We start from the raw sequence: 10,837 nt of genomic DNA, 5'->3' as shown, positions 1-10,837 counted from the left end.
CCAGGAGTCCTTTAAGAGGAAGCTTGACTTATTCTTAAGGACTAAGGATAACATATTATTTTGATTTACCAAATTGTTTTTTTCCCTATTATCGTTAATATACCTGGTTTCTTGCTTGCAGGTATTGGCGATCCAGTGCTACTAGACACGGAAGCTCGTTAAGCGAAAGCTTTTTCTATTCCATCCACAACCATTTGAACCATTTGAAGGTTCCATTCTTCTAATCGAGTGGTCAATGACCGGAACGCCTTACCCAAAGAAATGGTATCAGCCCTATCAGTGAACGTTTTCAAAGAGAAATTGGACCCTCACTGGAACACAAACTGTAAGGATTAACACATGTCCATCAAACTACTTTCCTTATTACTAAAGACTATAGTTAATTGCTGTAGCACTTTAACAGAAGAGAGAAGACGAGGTAAGTAAAAGCAAACTTATCGGATCAGCATGAAAAAGAAGCGTAAAGTTATGTGACAAGTTAATCGCATAAACACTGGAGCATATAAACGAAGATATAACTAAGTATACAATACCACAGAAACAAAAGAACATATAGTATTGTAAGATCACAAAGATTTTTGATTTTCTTGCCATTGATGATATCCATTTCGCATGATTTTAAAGACCTTGAAAGAATCCTGAAACTAGGGAGAAAAAGCAAATAAACCGAGTTTCTTTTTACACTAGCTCCCCACAAGGAATTTGGACATTGGACAGTTGTGCGTTTTTGGAAGTTGGTGCTACCCAGTCTATACGACAGAGATGGAAAAGATTGCAATTCTTGATGCAGGTGCGCAATACGGAAAGGTATAGGATATTCAGTGTAGTTCATTATTGTCAACCCTTGCTAGGTTATCGACCGGCGTGTTCGGGAGCTCTCTGTTTTTTCTGAAATGTTGCCCATCAACACTCCTCTCGAAATGCTTATGAAAGCTGATTACAAGTAGTGTTTTACCTTATTCTTTCTACTGCTATGTAGGGCTTTTATAATCTCAGGCAGCCCTGACTCAGTTTATCAGTCTGCTAGTTGCACATGTGATCCCAAACTCTTTGATGCGAACGTTCCTGTTCTGGGGATTTGTTATGGAATGCAAGTATGCTTCCGAATGTTTTGTTCCTCTAGAGTCTAGCTTATCAACAAAGTGTTCGGTGGCCAAGTGATGGAGGGTGACACTCGGCAAGATGGCATATTTAAAATTGACTGTGACACAACTTCCCCTTTATTTGAGTAAATCAGTTCCCAATAATATGTAATAAATTTATAGAGGCTTGTCAAAACAGGAGCACGTACTGTTTACCCATGGAGATCACTGCGTTACTGCTGCATCAGGATTTAAAGTCGTAGCCAAGTCTAGTTCCAACATAGCTGGTTTGTTTGTTTCATTCGTATTTATTTACCGTTTAGGTATCGCAAATGATGAAAAACGACTTTACGGAGTTCAGTTTCATCCTGAGGTGGATCTCAGTACATGCGGCTTAAAAATTCTAAAGAATTTTCTGTTCAATATATGTAACCTTAAGGGAGACTATAAAATGAGTGATAGGGTAGAATTGTGCATTTCCAAAATACGTGAAGCTGTCGGTCAAAATAAAATCTTGGTAAGTTATTCCAAAAAGCAGAATTTCAAGATTTCTGGGATTTTGTGGTGACATTTGGACACATTAGGTCCTAATGTGATCGTTTTTGCACATACTCCTATAATTGCTTCTTTGTCAGTTCATATCGTCTGCGTAATATGTACATCGTAGTTTATTAGTAATATTTTCATCCGGTTACAACTTCAAACTAATTCACTACTTCAGCTAGATAATGTAAGCTGGAAATTTTACTCGTTGTTTAAGAAAGGTAGCTCACTCCTCTTACAAAACAAGAGTTAGGTCAAGCGATCGCTATTGTTATTATAGTAATTAGTAGTCAAATGGTAGACGCAACTCAGCAAAGTATGACTTCCACGTCCTTACTAATTCCATTGTTTCATGCGAGTGCATGTCATTCGTTGATTATTACCGGACTGAGGTATGGTTGACAACTGCACCGTTATTGTTTCGTACAGTCATTGATTGTTAGCATGGTTCGTGTTGGCAGATGTAGACTTCCTTTTAAGGTCTGCACGGTAATTATATTCAGCATTTGAAGACCACGATTGATATTGGTCGAAATTGATAACAATGGGGATGTGTTCATTTTTAACCCCCCAAATCTTTTCAATACAATTTCACGCTTTTTACCCCCATATTTCATCTATTCTTGCTCAGATGCATCGAGTTTTCTGATGTTGTATAGATTATGTTCAAAAAACGGCTCAGTCTCAGTTTCTCTCGCTTTAATAATGTAAAGTTTGTCTCACTACTTTATTTATTTATTTAAAACACATATTGGTACAAGGAGGCACCGAATGCATGTGCGCCACACTTCGTCATTTGATTTGTGTGAGGGCTTGGATATTGGCCGGGTGCACAAACAGAAGCAGGCCGTTTCCTTAGGGGGCAACTCCCCGAGGCTTTGACCTAGATGTCTAATCCACGAGGCAGTGAAGCAACGTCAGGTGCAGCCCCATGGTAGCCAGTGACCAACAATACATTCATACGTCATTTGTTCCCTCAGGGTACTGGAGCGCATGTGCACCATTGGTTTGGAACCAGGGTTTTCCAACCCTTCTAGGCTGGTCCTCCATACCCATCAACTTTGTTGAAGCACCGGACATTCGCTTTTCGTCCTCTCGATTTCGTAAACAACAGGCCTGCCACGAGAATGCAGTGAGTAGAACTTCTCTAGTAGTGGCTGTACATGTGTGGCCATGTGAGAACATTTTGAGAGCAAGAGCGGGCTTTCCTCACACTCGACCTAACCAGGGCATTCGGGGCCTAATCGTCATATAGGAAAGGTTCATATAACCTCTTGTCACACTAAAACGGGTTCATATATTCAAGGTAGGAGTCCTCAGCAATGTTTTCATTATTGTATGCAAACTGGGTAGAAGCGTCATACTTCAATGTTTCTTTTCAACCTTACCTAGATAATCCTGATATTTGTTTTAGATTTTACTGAGTGGCGGCGTTGACTCCACTGTATGTGCAGCCTTGCTATCAAAAACTTTGGATCCATCCCAAATCATTGCTGTTCACATTGACAATGGTTTCTTAAGAAAAAATGAATCTTTAAGAGTGATAGAATCATTAAAGTCATTGGGAATTAAAGGTAATTACATTCTGTTGCATTATCTTACTTTACCCAGTCCATCTGATCAATGCAGGTCTTCGATTCTTATCAGGGACTACAATGCTTCACGTTGATGTAATGACAGAGGCTTTGGCACCTGCTTCCGTCAGTCCTTCCAAAACACAATCTGATTCTGGTAATTGAGATAAATAGGATTTCTGATTATTAAATTGTATTTATAGAAATAAGCACAGGAACATCAGACGAGACGTCAGATCCAAATACCAAAGAGTGCAGATCGACGCTAGATTCAATGGCATACTTCCAGTCTACGGATACATCTAACACTAAAAGACAGTCACATGTCAGTGGTGGTGGAATTCACCCACATTTAGAATCAAGAAACATTCCCATTGGACCTCTTAGGACAGTTACTATTTTCCCCGAAGATAAACGACAGATTATCGGTGATACTTTTGTGCGTGTTGCCCAAGAAGTATGGACTGAACTTCAGTTAGATCCTAGTAGTTTAATGCTCTGTCAAGGTATACGGCTATTTTTTCATTTTTGTTGTCCCAAAAATGTTATTTTAATGATGTCCGTAAAAACGATTGTGATTGTCTATGGCAGCTGTTGTTTCTTTATATTTTTGTACATGTTTGATGATACCTTACCTATCAAACTTTTTCTACCGTAGGTCATATATACTGGACTTCTCTAAACAATAGTAGTGTGGTATGCACATGGGCTAACTCATCTAGCTGTACTTAGTCTAGTTTGATAATATAGATGAAGTTTCTCAGAAACGCAGGAAATATCTCAGGCGACATTAATTTTCATGACATCAGATGAACTTTCGAATACCTAGTTTACATAAATCAGAGTTTGGATAATGAAGTAATATACGTCCGTCTTATCCCCTCAATAGCCGTTAATCGGTTAGTCGAATAATATCATAAAGTAGTAAAATGTGGCTGTAGCAGAAAGCCCTGTTAAAATAAAGTCGTGTTCAAAAGGATTATAGTTTTTAAAACAGAAGTTTATCACATATTTCAAGATAATCGCTGTTCGATGAATATTAGGTTGGTGTTACTTACGAGATAAATGCTTGTGACAAAAATCCAAAGCTAAGCAAGTATCTGCAAGTTCGTCTGCTTCACCCCTCATTTCTAAACTAGTTGTCACTAACTACCTATCCTTGAATATTATATTGTATTTGGCAGGTCAGAACACGTATCTAACTTTTATTCGTGTTTTGTATTACGTCGGTGTCTTCGCTTATTATTGTTTGCTTGCAGTTAATAGACTGGATCTCGGGATGACATCTTTTTCAGCAAGTTAGAGATAAATACATATCTCGATTATCATCTCTTAAATTGTTAGATAATGATGATGAGTATTTTTCGATTCACTCCACTCATAATCGCTTCAGATAACAATTTTCCGTATGGTCTAAAAAATGCAAGCAGCGATATGTCTGTTGATTAAATCCATTTATACAACTTTCTTACACATTGAACTATTACATAATATTATTTCCCGTCTTTTTAAATAGTCTCTACTTGGTGATTGTTGGTATTGCTTTTTAGTCAGATTGTTCCAACAAATAATATATTTTTATTATTTTACTAGGGACATTGAGGCCTGATCTAATTGAATCCGCATCTAATTTAGTTAGTCAACGAGCGGATACAATTAAGACTCATCACAATACAACCACACTGGTCCAGATTCTACAGAAGCAGGTTGGTAAACGCGAAAATTCCAATTATTATGACAAAAAGCTTTTTGTTGTCTGCAGATGTGTTTATGATTTAAATTTACTATTAGTTTAAGAATGGAAGATATTTATCGTATATATTTCAAGATGAAATGGAAAATAAATTTTGTGTGGACGTCTCAGAATTTCAAGAAATTTTAAGTAACCATATTTTGTGGAAATGAAGATTAAAGGCTTCATACGACTTTCTGGTCATCTGATGAGACTCCAAGGGGAAGAAGTGCATATATTCATGCCTTTGATGTTGAAGTCCTGATGACAGATGCATTCATTCTAATTTGTTTGGTGGAATTCACTCTTCAGGAAACTAGCTTTATCCCCTTATTATTTAAATATATCATTAATCAAATAAGTAGGAATCCAACACCTACTGCCGATGGCCTCGTTAGAGAGTATATGAGATATGCTATGCTCAAAGGCTAAAGAATTAGTAGTAACAGTGATATACAGAAATAGGTCTTAACGTTTTGATGAAAATTTTGACTATAGTACAAGTCTCAGTTTATAAATATGTATTATAAAGATTACTAAGCAGTCTGATTTTAGTTACAAAAAATCTCAGCATGAGTTACCGTAATCAGGTGCAGTTCTATAATTCTTAACAGTCCGAATACATTTAAAATGCTAACCTTTGAATTGTGTAGAATAAACTTTCCCATCATATGCAAACTATTTATATACTACATTATAAGCGTTTAATTTTCTCACAACGAACTGTTTTGTAAAGATGATTGTTATATTCAACTGGTGATAGTATAGAATGCTTGAATTTGACTGTAGAGTGTAGAATTTCTGTTGGGAATACTAAAATAGATGGTAGAAAAAACTACTAAGTACTGGCTACTATTGAATTCTATATCTATCATTCATGCCTTCTATTCTTCAACTATGACTTCATAAACATAAAACTTTGTTGTTTATTTTTTGAAGGGTCGGGTTGTTGAACCACTTTCGGACTTCCATAAGGATGAAGTTAGACAGATTGGTAGGCAACTTGGACTTCCTGAGGCTATTGTCAACCGACATCCTTTTCCTGGTCCAGGTTTAGCAGTTAGAATTTTGTGTGCTGCAGAACCATACATTGAACGAGATTTTTCGGAGACAACAAGTCTTATAAAAATGATCTCTGGATATCACCAAATGTCGCAGAAGGTTGGTTTGTTGTGAGATCTTTACCAATCGTCTTTGAAAGAATAACACTTATGCCAAGCTTTGTCGCTTATTCAGTAATCGAATTCGGCTCATCAATGTAATGCTTTGTGATCTAGTTATTTTTTCACTTAGATCCAGTCTTGTTGAAAAGTTTCACATGGTTATCCTGAAATATGTTAGAGATGTATCCTGGTACTTACAAACCTAATATGGAGCAATCAAAAAGTATGTAGGAGTATACATTCTCGTTTTTCATGGTAACAATGAGGACGCATCGGATAATAGGCATATATTCATTTGGAAAACAGTGCATACACTTACGAGTGGTTGCTTTCTTGAGTAAAATACAAGAGAATGCAATTTTCACTGCTTCAATCATTTCACACGTAGCCATAACAGGAAGACAACAAAGGGGCACTTAATGTCCATCACTTGTATAAGAATATAGAAGACAAAGTAACCCTTAAAACTTCACGCCTGTAGTTATCGCTCCGAGGTAAAAATTCTATCATTCAACCGTCAACAGTTGCGAGGATAAGAAACTCAGGAAATCTATTCTATCTCCAAATGATGATGACGCATTGTGGAATGCATGAAGATTTCTAGAAAAAAACACCAGACACCTGACTTTTATCGTGTTAGATTCAACTAGTTTAAAAAACTAGGACCGAAAAAAACTATAATTTTTCAATTAGATTTGGTCAAGTTTTAGATAACTATTGTCAACCTTAACCCCATTAGAAATTTCAGTCACATTGACCACAGAAAAAGCGCCAGAATTCGTTTCACAGTATTTCTATTACTGGCAAAAGTCTTCAGTTACTTTTGAAGTTATGCATATTGTTTATTGGTATTAATCTCTATAAGTACTTGTTTTCATAATGATTTACTACATTTAACGTATATTATCATAATTTCAGCCAGTTATCATTTTGTTTTCCAACAGCCTCATGCACTTTTAAACAAAATCAATGCTGCTGCTAGACCTGAGGAACAACAACGTTTATCAAAAATTACAGCAAATCGGTCTCTAGCCGCTTATGTTCTACCTATTCGTTCAGTCGGCGTGCAAGTATGATTTTGCTAATATGAAATACATGTTCTATCGTTAATCTGTTTGTTTTCAAAATGATTAAAATCCACACCCTTAAACTTCTGTAAACTGCGTGATAATTACTCTAATTTCAAGCTTAGTTTACAATCTTTTCATTTTAATTCTATTTTAGGGTGATCATCGTACTTATAGTTATGCTTGTGCTTTATCTAGTTCAACTGCTCCAGATTGGGACGCCCTTTCGTTTTTGGCTAATTTAATCCCTAGGATATGCCATAATATCAATCGGTAGGTTCATTATTGCTATCCGAAATCTTTGTGACTTGTTTTATTAATCATCTGTCCAGTTGGATTCTGTTATATCACTTCCATAGGCTGTGTCCTAGCCAGTTTAGTTGTGTACGCGTATACTTAGTTCATAATATTATAAAAATTATCTGGAAAATGTGTTTGGGTACTTTTTTCTGTCAACCAAAGGTCTGAAGATAAGTGTACAGCGCACATACGTTTATAAACATACTGGTTTATAAATTCATCACTGATTAAAAGCATATCAGGTTTGCATTCCTAGATATACTCTAGTGAATGGTGCTCATTTAGTTTCTAAACCCTTGCTAACTAACCACGAGTACCTAAATTGTGCTATCAACCTCGCTCAATAGAGGAAAAACTAACATACATACTATTATATTTCCATGATGGTATGTTTTAGATCGTATGTCGTTTTTGTTATATTGAAAATAACATAAGCCTGAGTGCATAAAATGAGTTACTAGTCCTTTGGATTCCAATTTAATACGAAATGTTTATCCCATTCAATTATAATTTTACGGAATATTTATCAAATGCAAATAGATTCTATAATTCACGGTGAAGTTGATATTCTTATTTCCTATGTTTATTTCAGCGTAGTATATATATTAGGACCACAAGTTGTCCATCCAGTAAATGATATTACAATTACTTACCTTCGAGAACCTGTTATCGATACTCTTCGAGAAGTCGATGATAAGGTTATGTCAGTACTTCATAACAATGGCTGTATGAACAACGTTGATCAAATGCCAGTTGTTCTTATACCGATTCATTTTGACCGTGATCCAAGTCAAGTAGTATCTATTCCTTCTGTTTTACGGTCAGTTGTACTCAGACCTGTGAAATCAGCTGATTTCATGACTTGTATTGCTGCTGTTCCCGGTGTTCATATTCCAGAAGATGTATGTAATTGTCTACAATATTATTTATTCTATATTTATGTTAATTTTATGAATGCATTGTTTTTCTGTATGTTTTATGATCGCGCGCCTAACTCAGTCATAGTTTGTCAAAATAGATGTCAAATAATAAGTAACTGGTTGGTCAAATTTTCATGCTAGATAAGCCTAGGTAAAAAAGAACAAGAGAAAAAGATAAAAACAAACAGTATCTACGGTTTTCCAACCTCGGCATAATTTTATATCTAAGTTCGAAGTTTTGAACCATAGGACCAATACGATTTTTAGGGTGAATTCAAAATACGTTGCTGAAGTGCAACATACATTCATATAAAACACGGATTTTTAAAGTGTAGTGAAAAACAGAGTGCATCTAGAATGTAGTATATTTAGTCAATAAATTCCAAGCAATGCGATTACAAACTTATTTATCAAATGATTTTACGTGAAAATGAAAAGATGTGACAAATAAAAGTTAAAATTAGAAGCACTAGAAAGGAAAGATGATATCATGCATAAACGATATCATACTGTCACATAGCGTCCATACTTGTATAGGATCGTATAGGGTTTTTTAAAGCTTCTAGATAAATACGGATTCTGAGAACCGTTATGGACACCATGAATAGTATTGTTAGAGAAAATCTTTTAAAAGAATAATCTGTGTTGACAGTTGGGAGAGAATATGAAGAGAAAAAGTATTACATGATACTTTTAACTACGCTTCATAAAAGTGTATTCAGCCGTGTGGTGGTATTTTACGTTCTGGCAGTAAGATTGGATAAACCTCAAATGTTTTGATAAATTGTACATGTGTTTCTGTTGTTTTCTGTTTTATCCCACCATTATCATATTTATGACTAGAAAACTAATAGACATTAGCAAAGCTATATAGGCTTACATGTTTGACTGGAAATTATACCGCTGAAGAACGTTCATTTACTCAATAAATCATTTTATTCCATTATGTAACAAGATTTTACCTAACTTGTCCGGAAAAAGCCATGAATAAATTTTAATCTTTGTTAAGTGTCTACTATAAGTAGTATAAAATTATTTTGAAAACATCTTTTGGAAGTTGGCAGACTTCAACATAATGCAACTAGATAAATCAACCACTGTTGATGCTATATCCACGAGGGTTACTGGGACGGAAGTGAGACTTCAAAGTGTCCATTATGAATAAATTACATTTGAAAAAATAACTATCAAATGTAAACATTACCAAGTTTTGATTTGATCATTTTGAATAAGTTGAGCATTGGGTAGATAAATAACCAAATTCACACTAATCCAAGTTAACTTAGATTTATTCTCTGAAGAAGTGGCCTACACTGAGTCACGAAACGTCAGAAAATCTAATTTTTCTACTCATTGGGATATTACAAATATATTAATTTATTTATATCAAATGGAAAATTGACCACTGCAGTTAACAATCGGAATCTATAATACATATGATTGTATCTGAATAAAACCATTTGTTGTGTTGGCCCTTTTATCATTAAGCTTTTAATGGTAGCTATTGTTTTGAAATATTATTGTAGTTTTCAGCTAATTTATCAACATAATCACCACTGTTGTACAATAAGTATTACTAATTATTATACCTTTTATGAATACCAACAAGGCAATTTAATTGTACTTCAGTCAGTATACAACGAAAAAGTTTCTAATATAACCTACTATTTAAGTGAGAAATATTTTTATCTTGTTAGTATTTTTTGTTTGTGAACGTTTATATTATCTCTATCTAGAAATACTTAGCATGTTTTATCTTTGTGTATAGGTTGTTTACAAAATGCAGAAAGCAGCTGAGGAAGTACCTGGAATATCTCGAGTTTTATATGATCTTACTTCGAAACCACCAGCAACCATTGAATGGGAGTAATTAGTAATATTATTCTTTTAGTGTGTGTTTGTATGTGTGTATGTGTCCATTCTGTGTTTTTACGATTTCTTCAAGAGATTATCCTCTAATTTCTTCATATCTACACAGTTAGCGTCATAGTAACAAAGTGGATTTCTCGACCATGCGTTTATGATACTGTTGTTGTTGTTATACAATACATTTTCGTTTGAACTTATCTCAGTTCTCTACCAATAATGAATTTAAAAAATCTTACTGTATAACCTGCTTTTTTTTCCGAAAAATCCTGCTTTGTTTCTATTCTTTATCCTCTATTCATTAAATGTATAAGATTTACTGATTGATAAAAATGACTTGTTTTCTTTTGAAACAAAAAATATAGACACCTAAGTTATTCAGTTGAAAGCTGTTCCTTTTTGTCATATATCATGTGCAGTGTTTTTGTACACATGTATGGATCAGTATCGTTAACATACTGATTACAATTAAGTTATAAAAAATCAGTATTGTTTTATTCTGGATAATAAAATAAATTTTATGTTGGAGCTTCCTGTTCAATGTTTATATTTTGAATTAAGTTATAAGAACATTATCTAAAGACAAAATG

General features: G+C 34.6%; 1 protein-coding gene across 1 annotated transcript; it reads left to right on the top strand.

Annotated features, from left to right (window-relative positions):
- Positions 1 to 762: 762 nt before the first annotated feature.
- Smp_063830 (GMP synthetase (glutamine-hydrolysing)) lies at positions 763 to 10,612 on the top strand (the record flags this gene model as incomplete). The annotated part of the gene is made up of 15 exons (XM_018793353.1): positions 763 to 807; positions 852 to 943; positions 980 to 1,094; positions 1,131 to 1,228; positions 1,266 to 1,369; positions 1,406 to 1,599; positions 3,040 to 3,199; positions 3,237 to 3,356; positions 3,403 to 3,705; positions 4,793 to 4,905; positions 5,871 to 6,092; positions 7,039 to 7,164; positions 7,319 to 7,434; positions 8,054 to 8,363; positions 10,150 to 10,612. The coding sequence occupies 15 exons, from the start codon at positions 763 to 765 to the stop codon at positions 10,249 to 10,251; spliced, it is 2,220 nt and encodes a 739-aa protein (XP_018647145.1). The 3' UTR covers positions 10,252 to 10,612.
- Between the last annotated feature and the right edge of the window lie 225 nt (positions 10,613 to 10,837).

The sequence above is a fragment of the Schistosoma mansoni genome, assembly GCF_000237925.1.
Source record: "Schistosoma mansoni, WGS project CABG00000000 data, supercontig 0203, strain Puerto Rico, whole genome shotgun sequence".
NCBI classification, from domain to species: Eukaryota; Metazoa; Platyhelminthes; class Trematoda; order Strigeidida; family Schistosomatidae; genus Schistosoma; species Schistosoma mansoni.
This window is presented reverse-complemented; position numbering and strand designations above follow the sequence as displayed.